This window comes from Eucyclogobius newberryi, unplaced genomic scaffold (assembly GCF_026437365.1).
Source record: "Eucyclogobius newberryi isolate DKJ021-1_F unplaced genomic scaffold, fEucNew1.0.hap1 SCAF_8, whole genome shotgun sequence".
NCBI lineage: Eukaryota > Metazoa > Chordata > Actinopteri > Gobiiformes > Gobiidae > Eucyclogobius > Eucyclogobius newberryi.
The window spans coordinates 3,253,754-3,277,801 of record NW_027316500.1 but is presented as its reverse complement, the minus strand read 5'-3'; the positions used below and the strand labels follow the sequence as shown (position 1 = coordinate 3,277,801).

The following is a 24,048-nucleotide window of genomic DNA, read 5'->3' as shown; positions in this document are numbered from 1 at the left end:
CTCTCGCTCCTTTACTTCTTCAAATATATAGCATAACACTAAAAACAGAAAGAAATGTATCTCTTTAAACATCATATTGTGCATTATCTAGGTATAATTGTATGAATTTATTCTAGTTCTAAACTATATCTACCAACAATTTGGGCACTGAAATGATCATAAATAGTATGGTGATGTTTCTATGCACTTTAAAAACATGGGGGAGCTTTGTGGACTGTTGGCGAAGAGCAATGAATGTAGGAAACAAAACACAAGTAAAGGTATGTATTTGATGAGAAAACAACATTATAACATATTAGAACATACTGTTTGCATAACACCATCCCATAATACAGTATATGCAAAAGAGCAACGTGCCAAACGGGGTCTGCAGAAGTGGTGGGGGAAGGATTTAAGGATTTGTCTAATCCCCATATAACTGTAATGGTTTTTCATGTTCTGCTTTTAAACACTCAAGCTAGTTTCCAAAAGACCAATCGAAGTTTAAATCAGGAACACATTTTAATCTTCCTGTAAATACTGTATGATAACAAATGAACTATGAAACGTGAACCGCCTGAACACTGACACGGGCAAAGCCTCAGTCTTAATTCTGTTAGATCTGAGTGCTGCTTTTGACACTGTCGATCATGGGATCCTCTTACAGAGACTAGAGGACTGGGTGGGCATCACTGGCACTGCCCTAAACTGGTTAAGGTCCTATCTGGAAGATAGGAAGTACTTTGTTGAAATTGGTAGCTGTGTCTCAGACCACATGACCCTGACCTGTGGAGTGCCCCAAGGGTCAGTCCTGGGTCCCCTTCTGTTCAACCTCTACATGCTGCCGTTGGGTCAGTTGATACGCAGTGAAAATGTGTCCTATCACAATTATGCAGACGACACTCAGATCTATGTTTCACTATCGGCAGGTGACTATGGACCAGTAGATTCACTCTGTCACTGCATCCAACAGATCAGTGTGTGGATGCAAAACAACTTTCTCCAGCTGAACTCAGACAAGACTGAAATAATAACGTTTTTGGCCCACAGAAACAAAGAGAAAGTGTTAGCGGTCACCTCCAGAGTCTCGCTCTAAAACCTACAAACCAAATTAGAAATCTGGGGGTAATAATGGACTCAGACTTGAACTTTAATAGCCACGTCAAATCAATAACATCAGCAGCTTTTTACCATCTAAAAAACATTGCCAAAATCAAAAATATAGTGTCAAAACCAGATTTAGAGAGACTTATCCATGCGTTTGTCTCCAGTAGATTAGACTACTGTAACGGCCTGCTCACTGGTCTCTCCAAACGAGCTGTAAAACAGCTGCAGTACATCCAGAACGCTGCTGCTCGGGTCCTGACTAGAACCAGGAAGTATGATCACATTAGTCCTGTTCTCAGGTCTCTGCACTGGCTCCCTGTGGCTCAGAGAATAGACTTTAAAGCAGCTCTGCTTGTGTACAAGTCTCTCCATGGCCTAGCACCAAAGTACATCTTGGATATGTTAGTGCCATATGAACCATCTCGGACTCTGAGGACCTCAGGGACCGGCCTCCTGCTGGTGCCCAGAGTCAGGACAAAACATGGGGAATCTGCGTTTTATGCAGCTAAAATCTGCTGGAACAGTCTTCCTGAAGATGTGAGACAGGCTTCTACTCTGACAATGTTCAAATCTAAGCTAAAAACAGTTTTGTTTAGCTGCGCATATGACTGAAGGGATTTTTTCTTTGCACTCTTCTCTTTTGTTTGTGATTTTATTAGTTTAGAAAATCAGTTGGATTGATAATTTTTAATTTAGTTAATTTTATTGTAGTTAATTTTTATCTTTGCACTCTTCTCTTTTGTTTGTGATTTTATTAGTTTAGAAAATCAGTTGGATTGATAATTTTTAATTTAGTTAATTTTATTGTATTTCTGTAATTTCTTTGTGATTTGAATGCATTTTTCCTGCTGTGTGAAGCACTTTGAATTGCCTTGTGTATGAAATGTGCTCTACAAATAAACTTGCCTTGCCTTGCCATGATTATATTACATTAACCGTGAGTGTTCTAAGTAATATTTGTCACCTTTATGATATAGTTAAAGTAATTATCAAGTAGCTGCAGTATTTGGGTCAAAATGGGACAAATGTGCACTCTCTGCACTGAATTATTATTATAATCTCTGCATTGGGTGTTTATTTTACACAAGGGAGTGTCTACAGAGCCGCGGCGCGCGGCCGAAACTGCCATGTTATTTTGTGCCGTGGCTCCTGAAACTGCTGCGCTATTTGACCGCGCCGGGTTATGGTTAGGGTTAAGTTTAGGGTTAGGGTTAAGTTTAAGGTTAGGGTTAGCCATGAGTAGGGATGCATACCTAAACCCATGTTCAGGTTTAGGTCCTGATTCGAATCCAGAGGTTTAGGTTCAGGTCCGGACCTAATTGATTTGAGTGAGTTGAAGACACTTGAACAAGGACTACTATCAAACACAAGGCTTAACTGTAGATTGAAATTAACTCAACTTGTCTGGTTTATTCATTGTTTTTTTAACAGAAGTCACAACTTACAAATCACAAGCTACAAGCTACGAGCTAGCTGCAAAACTAAAGCTTAACAGTTAACACATATTCATGTGTTTTACTTAAGTAGTAGAGGAGTTAAATATTGGTATTGGGGCAGCAGTTTCAACTGATACTATGTTTGTCAAGTGTATTACTGGTTTGACTGGGCTGGCCCCCACACTTGAAGGGGCTCCCCCCACACTTGAAGTTTAATGCCTTTTGATACATTTCCACTCTTTAATTTTGCAGATCCATTGGCATCAAAGTCAGGTAAAAACCTTCAAAAACTAGCAGTCAACTAGAACCACTATAAATCAAATGGGTGATTGACAGCGATGTCAGTGTTTACGTCTTTTCCAGCGTGAATTTTCCCATCTATGGAAGGTTTAGGATGGTTGAACAAAAGGGATATAGTATGTGAGTGCTAGATTTTATTATGAGTCCAGAACCGAATCACTGGGGTTTCGTTTTTTTTGGACCTGAACCGAAACATTTTTACAAGTTCGGATCCGGTCCTGTGTACCGGTACACATCCCTAGCCATGAGGCTATATGGCAGTGCCGCGCTTCCTGAAACTGCTCGGCCATTTGACCGCGCCGTGGCTCTGCAGCCACGGCCTTTCCACAAAGCAGGAGGAGGGCTTTAAGAGTTGAGAAAAGTGAATATAAACAGTTAATAAAAAGGATGCTCAGAAGATTCAGAAGGCATTAGGCAAATTAAAAAAAAAGGTTTGTAAAACAGAAAATTAACAGTATTGAGGTTTAAGCTTTTGCATCTACAATGAGGAATGAGGTGGACAAAACGAACACCACTGTCTAAGGACAGAGGACCCTGGTCCCTCGCCACCACAGACATTGTCTGACTCCATCGCCACCACAGACATTGTTGATTTGGCCCTCAGAGGCGACTGTTGTTGTGATTTTGGGCCTTAAAAAAATAAATTGAATTGAATTGAATTAGGTAATGATGACGACAAAAGCAAGGCCGTTTACGTCGCCCGAATCGGATGTAGCCAGGCCTGGGATGGGTGCTCCATGGCGAGCGCCTGGGGTAAGAGCGCTGGGTCTTACCCCACGGGGCCCGGCCGGGCACAGCCCGAAAGAGCGACGTGGGGCCGCCCTCCCGTGGGCCCACCACCCGCAGGAGGATCCATAAGGGGCCGGTGCAGAGAGATCTGGGCGGCAGTCGATGGCAGGGGCCTCGGCGACCAGATCTCCAGACACAGAGACTAACTCTGGGGACATGGAATGTCACCTCGCTGGGGGGGAAAGAGCCTGAGCTTGTGCGGGAGGTTGAGCAATACCGACTAGATATAGTCGGCCTCACCTCCACGCACAGTTTGGGCTCTGGAACCCATCTCCTCGAGAGGGGCTGGATGCTCCACTTCTCTGGTGTTGCCCGCGGGGAGAGGCGGCGGGCTGGTGTGGGCTTGCTTATAGCCCCTCAGCTCAGCCGCCACCTGTTGGAGTTTACCCCAGTGAACGAGAGGGTCGCGTCCCTCCGCCTTCGGGTGGGGGACAGGTCTCTCAATGTTGTGGCGGCCTACGGGCCGAACAGCAGTGCAGAGTACCCGGCCTTCTTGGAGTCCTTGGGAGGGGTACTCGACAGTGCACCGACCGGGGACTCCGTTGTTCTACTGGGGGACTTCAACGCCCACGTGGGCAATGACAGTGACACCTGGGGAGGGGTGATCGGGAAGAACGGCTTCCCCGATCTGAACCCGAGTGGTGCTCAGTTATTGGACTTCTGTGCTAGCCACGGATTGTCCATAACGAACACCATGTTCAAGCACAAGGGTGTCCATCAGTGCATATGGCACCAGGACACCCTAGGCCGGAGGTCAATGATCAACTTTGTTGTCGTGTCATCTGACCTCCGGCCGCGTGTGTTGGACACTCGGGTGAAGAGAGGGGCAGAGTTGTCAACCGATCACCACCTGGTGGTGAGTTGGATCCGCTGGCGGAGGAGGAAGCAGGATAGACTTGGCAGACCCAAGCGCATTGTGAGGGTCTGTTGGGAACGTCTAGTGGAGCCCTCTGTCAGTAGGGTATTCAACTCGCACCTCCGGGAGAGCTTCTCCCATGTCCCGGGGGAGGTTGGGCACATTGAGTCTGAGTGGACTATGTTCTCCGCCTCCATTGTTGATGCGGCTGCTCGGAGCTGTGGTCGCAAGGTCTCCGGTGCCTGTCGTGGCGGCAACCCCTGAACCCGGGGGTGGACACCGGAAGTAAGGGATGCCGTCAGACTGAAGAAGGAGGCCTATCAGGCCACTCTGGCTTGTAGGTCTCCTGAGGTCATCGACAGGTATCGGCAGGCCAAGCGAGCCGCGGTTCGTGCTGTCGCAGAGGCAAAAACCCGGGCCTGGGAGGAGTTCGGGGAGGCCATGGAGGAGGACTATCGGTCGGCACCAAAGAAATTCTTGCAAACCGTCCGGCGCCTCAGGAGGGGGAAGCAGTGTCTCACCAACACCGTTTACGGTGCGGGTGGAGGCCTGCTGACCTCGACTGGGGATGTTGTCGGACGGTGGAAGGAATACTTTGAGGATCTCCTTAATCCCTCAGTCACGTCTTCCGAAGAGGAAGTAGAGACCGAGAACTCGGAGGCTGGCTCATCCATCACCCAAGCTGAAGTCACTGAGGTTGTTCGCAAACTCCTCGGTCCCTAACCCTAACCCGGGGGTGGATGAGATCCGCCCTGAGTACCTAAAGTATCTGGATGTTGTAGGACTGTCTTGGTTGACACGTCTCTGCAACATCGCGTGGCGGTCGGGGACCGTGCCTCTGGACTGGCAGACCGGGGTGGTGGTCCCTCTGTTCAAGAAGGGGGACCGGAGGGTGTGTTCCAACTACAGAGGGATCACACTCCTCAGCCTCCCGGGTAAGGTCTATTCCAAGGTACTGGAGAGGAGAATCCGACCGATAGTCGAACCTCGGATTCAGGAGGAGCTTTCGTCCCGGTCGTGGAACACTGGACCAGCTCTATACCCTCCATCGGGTGCTCGAGGGTTCATGGGAGTTTGCCCAACCAGTCCACATGTGCTTTGTGGATCTAGAGAAGGCTTTCGACCGTGTCCCTCGGGGTGTCCTTTGGGGGGTGCTCCGGGAGTACGGGGTCCGGGGCCCTTTGCTCAGGGCTGTCCGCTCCCTGTATAACCGGAGCAGGAGCTGTGTTCGCATTGCCGGCAGTAAGTCAGACCTGTTCCCAGTGCATGTTGGACTCCGCCAGGGCTGCCCTTTGTCACCGGTTCTGTTCATAATTTTTATGGACAGAATTTCTAGGCGCAGTCAGGGGTCGGAGGGTGTCCGGTTTGGGGACCACAGGATTCCATCTCTGCTGTTTGCAGACGATCTTGTCCTGATGGCTCCATCAAACCCCGACCTGCAACATGCACTGGGACGGTTTGCAGCCGAGTGTGAAGCGGCTGGGATGAGAATCAGCACCTCCAAATCCGAGGCCATGGTTCTCGACCGGAAAAAGATGGCTTGCCCTCTTCAGGTGGGTGGGGAGTCCTTGCCCCAAGTGGAGGAGTTCAAGTATCTCGGGGTCTTGTTCACGAGAGAGGGAAGGATGGAGCGTGAGATCGACAGGCGGCTCGGTGCAGCGGCTGCAGTGATGCAGTCGCTGCATCGGACCGTTGTGGTACCGGTCGGTCTACGTTCCTACCCTCACCTATGGTCATGAGCTTTGGGTAGTGACCGAAAGAACAAGATCGCGGATACAAGCGGTCGAAATGAGTTTCCTCCGCTGTGTGGTTGGGCGCTCCCTTAGAGATAAGGTGAGGAGCTCGGTCACACGGGGGGAGCTCGGAGTAGAGCCACTGCTCCTCCACGTCGAGAGGAGCCAGCTGAGGTGGCTCCGGATGCCTCCTGGGCGCCTCCCTCGGGAGGTGTTTCAGGCATGTCCCACCGGGAAGAGGCCCTGGGGAAGACCCAGGACACGCTGGAGAGACTATGTCTCTCGGCTGGCCTGGGAACGCCTCGGGATCCCCCCAGAGGAGTAAGGGGAAGTGTCTGGGGAGGAGGAAGTATGGGAGTCCTTGCTCAGACTGCTGCCCCCGCGACCCGGCCCCGGATAAAGCAGCAGAAGATGGATGGATGAATTAGGTAAGTGGGCAATACATGGACCAGTTCTGTTTTTCATGTTTTAAAACAGTAAAATAAGGTATTTCGCCTTAAATAGAATTGGTTAAATTATGAAAATGAGGGGACTTTAAAAATGCAGAAATTATTAACACTTTGGTAGAAAAGGTTACAAAGGCAGTAATCTTGATATTTCAGAACAGTGTCCAGATTAAACCAGTCCGGGACGATTGAGGGATTATACCGGCAATATGAACACTATATAACTTGTTTTAAAACACAGTTTTTTTCTAGACATGAATTTTGAAAATGAAGACACTTTTAGGTGCAGTTTATTTATAGCCGGTAGGATTTTTTCTACACCTCCCTCATATTCTACTGTCCCAGAAATGTGACAGTTGAACTCACATTGAATGTGACATTGTGTATTCTTCCGCTCATTGTGCTTCTCCGGTGCTCTGTATGTCAGGGTACAGACTGGCAGCTCCTGTGGGGTTTATCCAGTCACAAGATGAAAGCTTCAGATGGAGGCAAGTATCAAACATATTCTTGCTCTGCTGTTATTTCCCATGTTACAAACCCTATTTTCATCTGTAACCATGCCACCATCCCATCTAAAAATGTATCTGTATAAAATCTATAAAGATACACCCATTGTGCCAAAATTTTCCACCCCAGCTTTTACTATTACAAGGTTCACTGCGTAACTTTTCAGGTGGAAGGTACGTCACATGCTTGTTCTGTTATTACATTGCCCCAGTAAATTGCCATAGTATGGAATTATATGCACCTCACCTATGGTCTTGAGCTTTGGGTAATGACCGAAAGGACAAGATCGCGGATATAAGCAGTCGAAATGAGTTTCCTCCGTCGGGTGGCGGGGCGCTCCCTTAGAAATGAGGGTGAGGAGCTCAGTCACACAGGAGGAGCTCAGAGTAGAGCCGCTACTCCCCCACGTTGAGAGGAGCATCTGTTCCGGATGCCTCTTGGGCGTTAGGGTTAGGGTGTTAGGGGTAGGGTCTGTATGTCTCTCGGCTGGCCTGGGAACACCTCGGGATCCCCCCGGAGGAGTTGGAGGAAGTGTCTGGGGAGTGGGAAGTCTGATAGTCCCTGCTCAGACTGCTGCCACTGCGACACGGCCACGGATGAGCGGAAGAAGATGGATGGAATTAAATGTATAGATTTAATGTATATGGCACTGAATGCCCCAACATCTGCGCTCAGTAACATTAGTTGGCAGCAATCGTGTGTACGTGTGTTATGTTCGATGTCAGATAATAGGCTAATTGATACTAAAACTGGTACTGAAACAAATTGCATTTCCAGGACAAAATTGGACATTCCAGAACCTTTTTTCAGAATGATCTTGAGCTTGATCAGAAATAGTTAAAGCCCACAGGGTTTAATAAAAAAAAAAGTACAATTCTCTAGTACACTAGATTTCCTACACCCCTCTGGAGTGGAAGCGGTGGATTAGCGCAGCAAATTTCCTGTCACAGCCAAACAAGTAAAGAGAAGCCGTTACCCTGTTAGCGCGATAGCCTGCAAGCGGTTTCTGTGGTCCAGTCAAGCAGAAACTCCACCACTCTGGCTCGGTGTCTCTGAAACTGTACGTGAACATGTGTGTGTGTTGGTCAGGTCGTGCCCGCGGCTGCTACAGCAAATGGGACAGGAAAGAGAAAGGAGAACAGCAGCTCACATCCTTTAGTCACAGTTCAGACTTGCATAAAACACAAATCTAAAGAGGACAGTGAATAGCATATTTTCAAAGAGGCTATAGAGTACAGTTTTTTTGTTTTCAATGGAAAAGCTACACAGTGAGCAAATGAGGCGCAGTAGCAATCAAGAAGTTTACGGCACTATTTAATCTCTTTTTAGATTGAAAACAGTCAGTTTTAGACGGCTTCAGCTTAATAGATTGGATTTATCCATACAGGTGGACAGTCTATATTATAAGTTCACCTGGGGAGATACAATATTTCTGCTTGGGAGCATTTCATGAAAATGTCTAAGAAACTGAACAAGAAGTACAATGCCGCAAAGAGCTGGGCTAGCGATGCTACAGCTAAGCTTACTAGTCCTGTTGCCACCCTGCGGGCGCAGGATGGACCCAGTGATTATAGGAGCTCTGCGGTAGATAACTGATTAGATCACAAAGGCAGGAGAGGAAAAGATAAATGCGGGCCTTAGTGGAAATTATTTTTTATTTTATCCAAGACCAACAAATAGACACAGAGTGCGCTGGACCAGGTTTTCATTAAGGATGTCTCTATACACTGCTGCATTCATTTTTCTGCTGATCCCAGTTCCTGCACCTGGAAAACATCCCCACAGTATGATGCTGCCACCACCATGCTTCACTGTAGGGATGGGACTAGCCAGTTTCCTCCAGACATGACACTTGCTATTTAAGCCCAAAGTGTTCAATCTTTGTTTCATCAGACCAGAGGTGTTTGTTTCACATGGTCTGAGAGTCCTTCAGGTGCCTTTTTACTGAGGAGTGGCTTCTGTTTGGTCACTCTACCATACAGGCCTGATTGGTAGATTGTTGGAGAGATGGTTGTTCTTCTGGAAGGTTCTCCTCTGTCATGGTAAACGCTGTGAATTCTTATGTACAGTTTTTTTTACATTTGCAAAGAATTCAAAAATTTTCTTTGAAGTTGTCATTATGGGATATTGTTTATTAAAGAATTTTCAGGACTTAATCCTTTTTGGAATAAGGCTGTAACATAACAAAATGTGGAAAAAGTGAATACATTCTGGATGCACAGCATGTGTCCTGACTGATCAAGTGGATGAACTGGAGAGTCGTAATTGCAGAGAGATAATCCAGAGGACACTGAAGGGAAATATTTGGTCTATGGAGTCCCTGTGGAGGTTTGGATCCCTGAATGTCTAAAATGTCCAACAAAAGCTGGGAAAAATAAAGCTTGACCGTGCACATTGCTGACTGGCAAATACTAAGAATTGTTTAACTAGTCAACGGATTGAAAAAATAATCGCTGACTAAATGACTACAAGCATAATGAAAAAGTGCACTACATTATAAAATGATATTTTTATTGATTTGTAAGAGTTCTAGTTAACAAGAGCTGAGAAATCCTATGGTTTTATGAATGAATATAGAGAGGCAAGCCTTTGTTGCAACCACCACTTGAGCCTTTGGATAAAAATGGGCTGTAGTAGTGAAACAGGCTGAACAGAAGAGACGTGAGCTGAAAATGTGAGCTACTTTCAGCTGCCGGTCATAATTGTATGTATTGAGCAGAAAGCTGATGTGCTGCGCGTACAGAGACATAAAAGAACTAGCCCCGGGAGGCCGGCTTCAGAAAGAGTCCAGTCTACTCCTCTTTCTCTTTCACAAAACTCTGGGTTTAATGCATCAATATGGATCCTACAATTACCAGAGCATTCATTCAGGATAATTCAGCCGCTTCCATTGCTCAGAGATTTTACTTCATATAGCTAGGAAGGAAGTCAAGAGGAAGTTTAGTCAAGAGGGTCGCATTACAAAAAAAATATATGCAGCAAAATCAAATGTGTAATATAGACAAAAACCACCAACATGTATGCATAACTGTTCCTTGAAAGTACTTCATTGTCCCTGTAGGGAAATTTGTCCTTAATTTGTCCAGAGTGCAGCGTTTGACACCATCGACCACAACATTCTGTTGTGTTGACAGGGACAGCCTTCATCTGCTTTAAATCCTAATTATCGGATAGGTATCAGTTTGTTCATGTAAACCAGAGCTCCTCCCCTTGTTCTAAAGTAGCGTGCGGTGTGCCACAGGGTTCAGTACTCGGTCCAATTCTGTTTACTCCTTTTTATACTGCCGTTAGGTAACATTATCAGAAAGCAATACAGCTGTATTTCTCAATGAAATGCAATCAGCCCAATTAAGTAGACAGACTTAGTGATTGTGTGAAGAAAAAAAAAACTGGATGACTTAATTATCTGCTTCTTAACCCTAAACAGTAGGAGGTAGAGCGTTCAGCTCCTGTCCATGTTAAATAGTCTGACACAGTCTTTAAACGTTTCTCTTTGAAATAACTTATGGACTGGCCAGTTAGAAACAAAATACAGTTTCCCAGCTACACTGCCTTTGGAGCAACTATGCTGGGGGAGTATGGCATATTTAACACTATCTTGCGCTTCATCCTACTTTTCCTATAAACAATATTAAATATTTTAGTTCACATGTTTTTCTTTTACTAGTTTCTGATACTGCTGATGCTGACCTGTAGATCCAGATGCCCCTCAACTGCCTGGCTGAACAGCTCTTCATCTGCCTGGATGAACTGTCTTGCTAGATGAACTCCCCTTCTCATTTGTAAGGTTACCCTTCAAATCCAAATATTCCATTAATGATCAACTACACTTTACCACCCTCTTGTTGCTCTGGTTTATATAGAGGACAGAGATATACTGTACAAACAACAACTGAGATAAGCAAAAATCAAAGATAAAATATGGCATATATAATGAAAAACATATAAATACATAAGAAAGCTGCAAAAAGAGCTTCTTACAAAATATGTCTGCACTTTTGTGGTTACTTTAAGACAAAATCAAACCACTGTACACTGTCTGCTTCTAATAATAAAAAATGTTATCCAACGCAAACAGAAAAGTCTAACACGGTAATGTTACATGTTTTGGGATGGGAAGTGAAAGCTGTGCGAGGACTATTCTTAAGTTGTCCATTCTCAAAAATAATATCAGGCTTTTACATTGATAAAGAATGATTACACACCAAATAGGACCAGCTCTATCTCTCTGTGCACGTCTGAACTGTGAGCAGCAGAGAGGCAGCGGGAGACTACCAGACCATTATATGAATAACTACATGGAAAAAAGCCACAAGAGGAAGACATTTGGATGGCAGAGTTTGGCAGAGAGAGAAGGGAGAGAGAGAGGAGAGAAGGGAGAGTTCTGGTGAGCTTCATGTCGTGGGTGTGGAAGAAGACTGCAGTGCAGCAACCACAAACTTGTGCTGTTAGACCCTGCAGAGGTGGGTGAAGTAATTGCAATGAAATAACCCTTACTGTGATAAAATGTAAATATATGATTATATTTCTGTGATGTATTTTATCTGCATAATAGTGATATGACGATATTTGTATATTATCTGCATCATTAGTCTAAGAGAAAAACAGCATGTATGACAAACTGCATTTGTCTGTGAAGGTGTCGTAAAGATGGAGCAAAGAATGTTTACCCTAGGGAGGGGGTGCAACAGCTCAGGGGAGTTTGGGTAATGTTTACCCAAGGCTTTATCTCTAGGAAAAATACCAGCTGTTGTAAAAGACAAGTGCCTTGATGTGAAGCTGACCAATGAGAATGTGACCCGCCTATTTCATGATTTCTAATAAAACCAACCTGCATGAGAAAAAACGTTGTGAGACGAAGGAGGGTCGCCAGGCTGCTTACAACAGCCTGCATGACCCAGTCCGGCGGTTTCTCCCATGCATGCCACACAAAAGTCTGATATTTCTGTGTTGTTTCATATTCTAAGTTGAATTATGTTCTCTGTGTGTTAAGGAATAGCATTGGTGTATGTCTAATTCCCTGACACTTACAATAACATGTTTTTTTATTTGTCTGTCTTGGCTGGTGCACGGTGGCAAAGGCGGTTAGCGCTCTTGCCTCCCAAGAAGGAGATCATGGGTTCAATTCCCGGACTAGACCAACATCACATGATCTCTCTGGGTGGAGTCTGCATGTCCTCCCCGTGTTACTGTGGGTTCTCTCCGGGTTCTCCGGCTTCCTCCCACCGTCCAAAGACATGCATGTGTTAGGTAAAATTGGTGACTCTAAATTGGCCCTAGTGAATGAATGTGAGCGTGAACTGTCTGTAATGTCTATGTCTCTGTGTTGGCCCTGCGACAAGTTGGCCGCTGTCCAAGGCCCGAAGTCACTGGGATAGGCTCCAGTCACCCGCGACCCCGAAAGGGAACAAGCGGTAGAAAATGGATGGATGAATGTCTTGGCTGGTAAATTGATTTTACAGTAAAGAAAATATAATCCGTTATTTCCAAAGGGAACCTGAGAGAACCCAAAGGAACCTTACTTATTTTTTTAGGGATGGGTAATATATTGGAGGAATGAGTATCTCTTTATCTCACTTATACAAAATGTTCAACGAACGATTATTGTCTACCCATTTTATTGAGATAAACATTATTATTGTTCATTATTATTGTTCATTGTGCCAGCTCTGATGCACCATAAAACTAATCATTTGAATATAGAAATATCACCATTGTTTGGGAGATTATACTAAACATATATGTTCATTTGAATTAACTTCTTTTGAAGGAATTTTAAATAGTTTTGATTATAGATTATATATATATCGACATTCTAGTTTTGCAAATCTCAAAACAAACAATTGTGAAAATATACTTTTTCTATATATTCCACCTCTAGCATCAAGAAAAATATCTGATATCTATATCAGCTAAAGAAAAATCATATTGGATCATCCCTACTTTTTTCTCACAAAAAATCTGGTATTTCCAAAGAGTACAGAATAAAAATAATAAAATACGACTAAAGATTATTTTGGTAATTGATTAATCTGATGTTAATTTCTTATGATTAATCAATTAGTTGTTTGGATAGCAAAAGGCCAGTGAATATAAGATATTTACCAAACCAGATATAATTATACAAAATATATATTTGTATATTAAAAAAACACATTTGTGTCATTTTGGGGTTTACTGTATTGTCTGTGTATCATTTGATTACTATATTAGTTGCAATTAATTGATTTACCTTTTTCAGCCCTAAATAATAATAGTAATATATGTGATAATTGTAGAAAAAGCTTCAGTTGTAGTCATCTGGACACTGTTTTAGAAAACAAGACATTTCCACTCGCATCCAAGAGTCATTCTAAATATGTAGATCTAGTCTGACAATTCAGATACTTACCTACTCTGAGTAAGCCCCGCCTACCTCCTGATAATAGCCTGTCCTGGTTTTGGTTTTGTTTACACTATGAGTTTCACCTGAAACCAAGAATATTGGTTTCAGGTGTTTACCCTAGCAGCCCTGTACTGTAGCAGATTCTGTCTACTTTAATGAGTTTACCTTGAGCTATGGCTTCAGAGTGACGCACCGGAGGGTTCATTATGAGCCCTCCACAAGCTGGTGCAGAGTAAGAGGATATCTACTGTGCCACGCGTAATAAAGAGTACAATACATCAAACTCGCCCAGGCTGACTGGGGAACAAACTGTTTATTACTGTTAAGTCTACTGCTGCAAACATAAATGAAGAATATGTAGAACAATTCAGCAGGATGGACAAACAGCATGTGGGCACAGATGGGCCTTCTTCATTGTCTGAACATTGCAGGGATTATTGATAAGACAATTGGCTCTTGCACAAAGAAAATGATCAACCATTCCTGGGATATATCTAAACTAAAATATTAATATTTGCTCACTGATCATTCTTGAATTGACACTCCCATTTATTTGGGCAGAAATACAAAAAGCAAAAATACCCAAACCAATGTGAAGACATGAAATCAATGAGGAGAAATAGAGTGCATTTTGAGGAGAGTGAAAAGGCGTCTGAAAAATAAACTGACCAGCAAATGTGCATCCAACGTACATTCGAGGCCAAGGTGTTTTTGTGTGTATTTTGGCCCTCAGGTTGTATTAAACAGGAAAGATGGTGTGAAATGGGGGATTTGAACTCACGACACTGCAGCCGGCTGCACTAGGAGCCTGGCATAGGCTGTGTCTTAACCAATCAACCACCGGGCAACATCATTTATAATTGATTTTCAGGTTTCTGTTGCCCCTTCTTCCCAACAGGTTTTCAATGCCCGATCTTCTTAGTCTTGTGGTTAGTTATTGGATGGCAGACAGTTGGAATACCAGGTGCCACAGTGGGGCAGTAGTGCATACCAGTAGCGTGTGGTGACTTTTATGGATGGGCAAGCAGACTCGGGGTGGTCATTAATATTTTGTGGATAACATTTCCACGCAAAAGTGAAAAAAAAACAAAAACATATAAAAGTGAATTTTATAGTCAACATTAAGGGTGAATACCTATCCTACAGACAAAACTCCCATATCAGTAATTTACACTGAATGGACTAAATAGGCTCACTTCAGGATGCCTGTATTTCTCATTATCCTCTAATCATTAGAAACATGAACAGAGCCTTAGCTACAAACAAAGAATTGGCTCTAAAAGATGTTGAAACTTTGCGCTGCTGTTACTTCACTTCTCCTCTGCACATGCTCAGTTAGGGCAGAACCTGCAACCATCCAAGATTCCCACACAGGTTCAGCATAGTATGAGGCTGTGTGGTCGACACAACAATGGCGCATAAGTTCATTGTGTCCTTGGGCAAGACATTTCCTCCAGTGTCCATGTATGCTAGTGTATGAAAGTGAGAGTGTTTGTGGGAGTGAATGTGGGACAACGCACGCACAACGGACAAATTAATGAATGAATGAATAATGAAATGTGGACAGTAGGTACGTCACTGAAGTGTAATCTCTGATTGGTACGTGTGTGCGCAGGTGTGTGTGAATCCTGGCCTCCTCCACTTGCTCTCATTTGTCCTCATCACCGCTACAAATCCCTCCACTGTGCACCGCTCCTGTGTTTTATTAATTTATCAACAAAAAAACATATGCTCTCATTTTGGGCACCAACACCAAACAAAAGTGTAATTTCTCTGATAAACCCTGGTGTCATGTACTGGCCTAATCTGATTTGATTCAGTGAACAGTGCGGCTAGGCTAAGGGATAAAAGAGGCAATCATCTGTTCTTAATACAATATCAATATTCCATAACTGTAGCGAGGCAGAGATGGCCTGAGATAGCAATGAGCAGCTTTAAACTCAAAGAGAGATCAACTACGTGGGAGAGAGGAGAGATGGAAAAGCTTTTCAATGATAAAAAAGAAACAGGTGAAGACAAGATGTGAAATCGCCTTTGTGAATCTTCAACTTTGACATTTTAAATTGCAATATTGATCTAAAACAACTTAATAAAAGAAACAACTCCACCGACTTCTGGTTCCAATCTACAGTGCTGATTTCCACCTGTCTTTTACAGCAAATTTCATGGCAACATCCTGCTCTGTTTACCATGCTGACCGCCCAGATTATGGAGAGCAGCAGATTATGATGGAGAGCAGGTTTTATTCAGTTGTGTCAAAATAGCTGTGACGCTGCCAAATCGTATAATAAATTACAATTGGAGAACGAAGTAGGCAAGGCAAGGCAAGGCAAGTTTATTTGTAGAGCACATTTCATACACAAGGCAATTCAAAGTGCTTCACACAGCAGGAAAAATGCATTCAAATCACAAAGAAATTACAGAAACAGAAATACAATTAAAAAAAGTGCAGTGAAGTGCAGTGGGCGTGTATCGGGGTCAGTGAAAACAGTGCAGTGGGCGTGTATCGGGGTCAGTGAAAACAGAACATTTCAAAGCAATGCTTGAATGTAGAAGAATACAGGATTACTCAAACATGGACCACTCACTTCATACAATCGAGAGTGGGAAAATGATATGGGAAAACAATTACAACATGGTTCAAGTCACCACTAGTACCATCATTGTCATATGCCTGGTCTCGTCATAGCTCTGAAGTTAAGATGGGATAGGCCTTGTTAGTACTTGGATGGGAGACCACTGGAATGCTAGAGCAAGACACTTCACCCACTTGACCATCTCCAATGCCCATAGCTACAGTCTAGCGTGTTTATAGCACATCATGTATATTCATTACCATGCACTGTCCCAACCAAGTAAACTAAATAATAATTTAAACCACCACCGACACTTGGCTGCCAATACAAGCCTATTTTATTCTGTCCTTCCTTTCCATGCGCTCTCTTGCCGTGTGCACGCTGTCTGTGAAAGTTGCTCCAGTCCATCTCTTGATATTATCTGAGTATTGGAGTTTGGAGTCCTTGGCCTTTCATAGCTTCATTGTTGCACCAGTTGACACGTGTGGTCTCTCATGGAGTGGCCAAGAAATTCCATCTTTCTTTTGATGATCTGTGCTCTCAGTTTTCTGGTTTCTCCTTATTCACTCAGTATACTTTGGTTTGTTCTTCTGTTTCTCCAGCTGATGTAAAGCATGCAGCGGTAGAACCACATTCCTGCTGCGTCAATCCTTCATCGTAGGCCACTATGGTCCAGACATGCTCTCTCCATGGGTCAGTGCCAATGCTCCATATGACATGTAGATAACGGGAACTCTACCGTCGGAGTCTCAACACCAGGTAGGGTAACCCACAGCGGGCTGGTCTATAGGAAAGAGCGGGACAAAATACTGACCCAAACCAAAGTCCAGATGGTAATGGCAACCCACCTGACCAAAGATATATCCAAAAAAGAATGCAGCAAAAAAAAAAGAGTGAAGCGTTACCAGGACCGTTTAGGAATGGAAATGTGACTAGTACGACCAATCCAAACCCAGGACATCCTGGAAAACTGAGAGGGCAGCGTAAAGTAAAAACACTAAAAACACTAAAAAGCAAATAAGGAATCACCACCTATAGGGAGTTTAATTATGTCCTGGCAAAATACTAATGATAAAGAATAGTAAGTAGGAGTAAGTCACAAGTAATGTTATAAAGGCCTGTACCTGACATTTATTTCCTCTACTTTGGGAAACTAACTTTTATGTCATACAGTGTAGTGTAAAAGCCGATATTTGTGGGGGGGAATGAGCCTGAATGATATACATTTTAAAAGGCATTTTGATGGATGAGAACTTTAAAGGCAAGTCACCTGTATGATTCCATGGAAATAGAAAGTTACAATCAAACATTCTCCTGTGGGGTTTAATGACGACAACAATATGCTTTTACTTAAGTCAATTGTATCCAATCAGAGTTGAAGCTGGATGAGAACTATGTGGAAACTGTCAGTGATTATCCCACACAGATGTTTCTCTTGATGTTGGGTGGGTGTTCTTCACTTATGGTTCATGTTTTTCACTTATGGTTCATGTTTTTCACTCGTGGTTGACGTTCTTCACTCGTGGTTGACGTTTTTCACTCGTGGTTGACGTTCTTCACTCGTGGTTAACGTTCTTCACTCGTGGTTAACGTTCTTCACTCGTGGTTAACGTTTTTCACTCGTGGTTAACGTTCTTCACTCATTGTTGACGCTCTTCACTCGTGGTTAACGTTCTTCACTCGTGGTTAACGTTTTTCACTCGTGGTTGACGTTCTTCACTCGTGGTTAACGTTCTTCACTCGTGGTTAACGTTTTTCACTCGTGGTTAACGTTCTTCACTCGTTGTTGACGCTCTTCACTCGTGGTTGACGTTCTTCACTCATTGTTGACGCTCTTCACTCGTGGTTGACAATCTTCACTCGTGGTTGACGTTCTTCACTCGTGGTTAACGTTCTTCACTCGTGGTTAACGTTCTTCACTCGTGGTTAACGTTCTTCACTCATTGTTGACGTTCTTCACTCGTGGTTGACGTTCTTTACTCGTGGTTGACGTTCTTTACTCGTGGTTAACGTTCTTCACTCGTGGTTAACGTTCTTCACTCGTGGTTAACGTTCTTCACTCGTGGTTAACGTTCTTTACTCGTGGTTGACGTTCTTCACTCGTGGTTAACGTTCTTCACTCGTGGTTGACGTTCTTCACTCGTGGTTGACGTTTTTCACTCGTGGTTAACGTTCTTCACTCATTGTTGACGTTCTTCATTCGTGGTTGACGTTCTTCACTCGTGGTTGACGTTCTTCACTCGTGGTTGACGTTCTTCACTCGTGGTTAACGTTTTTCACTCGTGGTTAACGTTCTTCACTCATTGTTGACATTCTTCACTCGTGGTTGACGTTCTTCACTCGTGGTTAACGTTCTTCACTCGTGGTTGACGTTCTTCACTCGTGGTTAACGTTCTTCACTCGTGGTTGACGTTCTTCACTCGTGGTTAACGTTCTTCACTCGTGGTTAACGTTCTTCACTCATTGTTGACATTTTTCACTCGTGGTTGACGTTCTTCACTCGTGGTTGACGTTCTTCACTCGTGGTTAACGTTCTTCACTCGTGGTTAACGTTCTTCACTCGTGGTTGACGTTCTTCACTCGTGGTTGACGTTCTTCACTCGTGGTTAACGTTCTTCACTCATTGTTGATGCTCTTCACTCGTGGTTGACGTTCTTCACTCGTGGTTGACGTTCCTCATTCGTGGTTAACGTTCTTCGATCGTGGTTAACGTTCTTCACTCGTGGTTGACGGTCCTGACTCATGGTTAACGTTCTTCACTCGTGGTTAACGTTCTTCACTCGTGGTTAACGTTCTTCACTCGTGGTTAACGTTCTTCACTCGTGGTTGACGTTCTTCACTCGTGGTTGACGTTCTTCACTCGTGGTTAACGTTCTTCACTCGTGGTTGACGGTCCTGACTCATGGTTAACGTTCTTCACTCGTGGTTAACGTTCTTCACTCGTGGTTAACGCTCTTCACTCGTGGTTAACGTTCTTCACTCGTGGTTGACGTTCTTCACTCGTGGTTGACGGTCCTGACTCATGGTTAACGTTCTTCACTCGTGGTTAACGTTCTTCACTCGTGGTTAACGCTCTTCACTCGTGGTTAACGTTCTTCACTCGTGGTTGACGTTCTTCACTCGTGGTTAACGTTCTTCACTCGTGGTTGACGTTCTTCACTCGTGGTTAACGTTCTTCACTCGTGGTTAACGTTCTTCACTCGTGGTTAACGTTCTTCACTCGTGGTTGACTTTCTTCACTCGTGGTTGACGTTCTTCACTCGTGGTTAATGTTCTTCACTCGTGGTTCACGTTCTTCACTTGCGGTTCCTATTTTTCCCTCGTGGTCATGTTCTTAACTCATGGTTCAAATCAAGTATGACCCTTTTTAATATTAAATTTAGTTTGCAATGCATTTCAATGCATCATGGGCCAGGAACACTTGAGCGAAGACTGAAACACAAATCGTTAAACTAATTTCCTCTCAAGAATTTAGTCAACACAAAGTTGAAGGTTTTATACAGAGTAAGACCCCATGGAGACATAGGGACATTTAGTACTCTGTAGAGGACATTTTATTGCTTGAATAACTGCTGCCTTTGCAATTTGCTAATTATGAGCGGAATCTAGCAGCTCCAAAATGCCCATTAAGCACAGTCTCCCTCTGGCCCTGGGTGAACTCTTCTACACTGCAGCTCACTCCACAAGTACAACTCATTTCATACTTTCACTCTCTGTCTCACACTTGACTAATTATAAGCAATGGTTATTTGTAGTCGCTATGGAAACAGTGCATCCAAGTGAAACCATCTGCTGTTCGAAATGATTCCAAAATGATACTTCACGTGTAGGCTCCGATATTGAGCCAGCAGTGAAAAAGTCAAGCAAGAATCTTTGTTTGTATCCAGTTAATCCACTTTGGACAGCTTAAGACAAACTGTGTTTTAGGACACAGACAACAGTATTCGCAATATATTCAACATAGAGTACACACTAAATATTATTTCTATTAAGCATGAACATGTCTTGAGTGTTGTGTTAATAAGAACATTCTAAGCCTCCACAATGTATTAAGAATTCATCATCATTCACCACCAATCACACATCACAGTCATACTAGAAGGTGAAGTGTCCTGCACACGTTGAGCCACTGCTGGCGATGGGCTCATAATAGCAAATGGATAAGACACACCACCGTTGTCTGAATTCCACTTTGATTAGTGGACTTTTGGGCACAGAAATTCTCCCATAGAGGGCCATGGTATTATTACATAGTACTTTTAGTGAAATCAAACAGCAGGTGACTGATAGGGGCCTACAGCTTATACAAAAATTTGACATGAACTTAAAAAAATAATCCTCAAAGCTCCATAGTCTTCGCTCTCAACCCTTTTTGAACTTTGAGTAACACATTGAGTCTTTGCCCTAACCCGCGTGTCGGCAATCTTACCTGATGATGTCATCATTGTGGCCCAGGTAGAACCTCTGGCTGTGCTCTCTGGTGTTGTAGACCACGCCCACTCCGGCCACGAAGTACACCAGCTCCTTAGCCGCCGTGTAGTACAAGTTATTCCTGCACTGGTGGCCCCGGTATCCATAGACCCAGTCCAGTCTGAGGCGGCCGACCGGGGCACTGCGCTCCGACATGCTCACTCATCTGCCAACAACCTCTGTCAATACTCAACCAGTTTGTCCTCTTTCTTTAAATGTGTTTGCTTATCTCACATAGTTCTTGAATCTTCTTTGCGCTTCCCCATTCTGTGAAGAATAATTCAGAAGTCATTTGGGATTGTTCCACCAAAAAAAAGGTGTTGCTATAATTCCTCTCAGTGGCGCTATTGTCCATGTGACTTTGACTTTCACAAATCACTTTATAATCACTTCGATTCACAAGAAAGTCATTTCACTGGCTAATGTTGCTCTAATCTCAAATGTGGCACAGTCATTCATCAGGCCAAACGTGCCCAAATCACCTCCTGTCTTCAGCCTGTACGTTTATCTTTATGATTAACAATTGCAAGTGTCATTTTGTAGTCATTCTCTGTGGATTAGCAAAGTCCAATAATAAAATATAAGTTAAAAAATATCTCCAACACTAGATCTGTTTCAATAATGATAGAATGGCTATATTAGGCTTTACCAACATTATTCTACAAAACTGAACCAGAGTTCATGGCTAAAAATTAGAACCAACTGCGTCTGAACCAGGACTAACCCAGAATTAAACCAGGTCTAAAGAAGAGAAAGTATATTTGTTATTTTTGTAAAATTGGTCCGGATCAGATCACTTGGCAGGCCAAGTTTGGCCCACAAGCCAAGATAACTATTTTCTTTCCTACTTCCTCTTGCGGCGTCTTTGTAATATCTGTTAATTGCCACTAAAAGGACCACAAAGTTATTTGTCTGTGTCGCATTGTATTTCCATAAATGCTGGATAAGTATGGTCATTTATGCACGTTCAGTCATATTTCTAACAGCATGGAATGATTCAGTTTTGTTAGAACTATAATGGCATTGGAGTCACATGACCAGAGTGGCTTTTCATTGGAACTGTATGAAAGGATATTCCATGAACCAAAAGTTGATGAAGGCCTTGAACATCTGAGAGCTTCTTCGTGTCTGGCCACGGTAGTAAAGCTAAACTTCTTTGTAGAATTGAATAGGTCGAGGCAAAAGGCCAAAATGAGCACAAAAGTGATGGAGATTCGTGCTGGACTCTAATCTGCCCCTCGCTAATCCTCGACCTCAGAGCTGGACGTGGTCATCGCAAACCCGGGCGTTTTCCTCCTCACACCGTCCGCGTCCACGGCAGTCCCATTCACAAAACCTGGAGGACCGCGTAAGACGGTGAGAATGGTGCGCGGGAGATGGGACAAACTCAAACGTGATCCCACCCAAAAAGCGACAGGGGAGCGTTGAAAGCAGACGCTGTTAATCCCCGGTGGATGATTCAAGTTGCGCGGTCAGACGAGAGCAGCATCCCCGACCGAGACGCGGCGGAGGGGAGTCCTGATTCCCGAGCGGAGGACAGCAGCATCCTCCCCCGTCTACGTCCTCTCCAGCGGCGGCAACAGCAGCAGCACGGGCCGGGCCCACGCCACACGCAGCGGACACACTTCAGACGGACACACGGTGAGAGGAGGTGGACAAGCAGAGAACCAGAGGCTGTGGACAGGGACACCGCCGCTGACCCGCCGTGAGACGCTGCTGTGCCGTTTCTCGCCCGATTTTGGGGGCTGACAAGCGCCAAGAGAAACCGAGTGTAGAGAGAGAGCACTTCCGCCAGACAGGGTTCAACATAAAAGCAGCAGAAAGCAAAGTCCCGGAGAAGCCGCGGAATGTGGTCGTAACCCAAATACACTGTATACACACACAACCACGCATCTCATTCTTACGTGACCTACCAGTTTAGCTTTACATTAGAACAGTTCATAAAATACACATCACGACACATCACAAACTCAGTGTGGGTGAAGTGTCTTGCCTAAGGACACAACGGCTGTTTGCACTAGTTAACCCAGTGTGAAAAAGATGCGCTCTGCATTATAGCATTGTGTATTGTAACAAAAAAAATATCACTTGGGTCTATGTTTTATACGTTAAAACAGGGGAAAAATAAGTATAATAAATTATAATTCAAATATTTTCAAGACATTTTCTCAGGTTTCTTTGTTTTCTAAATCCTAAAACATTGGAAAGGTCTATTTCAAAGTCCCAAATAAAGCGTGCTGCATAAATCCTTGTTAACAGAGCGAGTGTGTGAGACATGGATCTAAGAGCTGCCTCCTGCTGAAAACAACAGCTGTCTGCATTTCTCTGAACAGACACAGTAACTGCAGGGGCTCGTATCCTGCCTGATCATCCAGGCCACCCATCACTCCCACCCCACCCACACCCAGCAACGAGGGCTCTGCCCACAATAGCCCCCTGACAGGGTCAGCCCATGTAATATGCTGTAGCCTATTCTAATCTAAAATGATACCCCAGTAGTTACTACACCCAGTGGGAAGAATACTTTGCAAATGTATTTAGTTACAGAATACTGAATACCTTTACTGAAATGTATCTCCTGGTCCAATCAGAGTACAGCATTCTGAATACTGTTCACATTGAGTGGAATTATATTACATTAAAAACGCAGCATAGTTTTTTTAATGTTATCATTATTATGATGATTATGATTATTATTTATCATTGATTAGAAACGAAAAAACACATGGACGTACACCAAGAGCTGTGCGTTATATTTTTGTCACTAATATTGTGCAGTCACGGGCTATGTGCAGCAGCCATGTGCCAAATTCAGGCTCCAAAAACTGTTTTTCCTCTTATATTGCCGATGCTTTATTTTGAAGTGCTGATTCGTTTTCCGGTTTGACGGTAAAACGCTCGCGTAGACTCCAGCTGAGGACGCACGCGAAGGAAACACCCGTGCGTCCGCCGCTGGAGCACGTAAATGCACGTACAGCACCACAGACTTCTGGGAATGTGTGTTTACTTGTGGTTTCGAGCTGACTTTACTGCGGACTGAGACTGCGGCCAGGACTACAGATCCCAGCAGCGCTGTCCAAGGTCCTGAAGTCACACACACGCAAGCCACAGGAAACCGAGAGTGATGTCAGTTCAGAAGTAATGAGGGGAAACGTGCAAACATGTAGGGCAGGCGCACACTGCAGGAGACGGACTGCTCTTATCAGCACAGACCTTATGTTAGACTAGAAAATAAACACACAATAAACTAACACTACGGTAGTAAGCCTATATTGTAACAGCTTTTTAGATAGTAGTTGATTTTCAAACATTTTACAATAGTAAGCTAAAACACTTGTTTATCCTAACATTTGTTGTATAAACGAGTCATTAGGACCCCCAGCCCCCCATATTATATATGTACAAACATACAACTGGGTTTGCCATTTAATCAAAGACTAATCCTGACCGATCTGTACTCCCCC

General features: G+C 43.9%; 1 protein-coding gene across 4 annotated transcripts in view; it reads right to left on the bottom strand.

Moving 5' to 3' along the window:
* LOC140351606 (echinoderm microtubule-associated protein-like 6) overlaps positions 1-21,171 on the bottom strand; it is a 108,832-nt gene extending 87,661 nt beyond the window's left edge. For all 4 annotated transcript variants that reach the window (XM_072437498.1, XM_072437501.1, XM_072437499.1 and 1 more), the window contains exon 1: positions 20,544-21,171. In XM_072437498.1, the coding sequence (XP_072293599.1) occupies positions 20,544-20,740 (197 nt within the window). In that variant the 5' untranslated portion in view covers positions 20,741-21,171. The remainder of the gene's footprint in view (positions 1-20,543) is intronic.
* Positions 21,172-24,048: the final 2,877 nt, after the last annotated feature.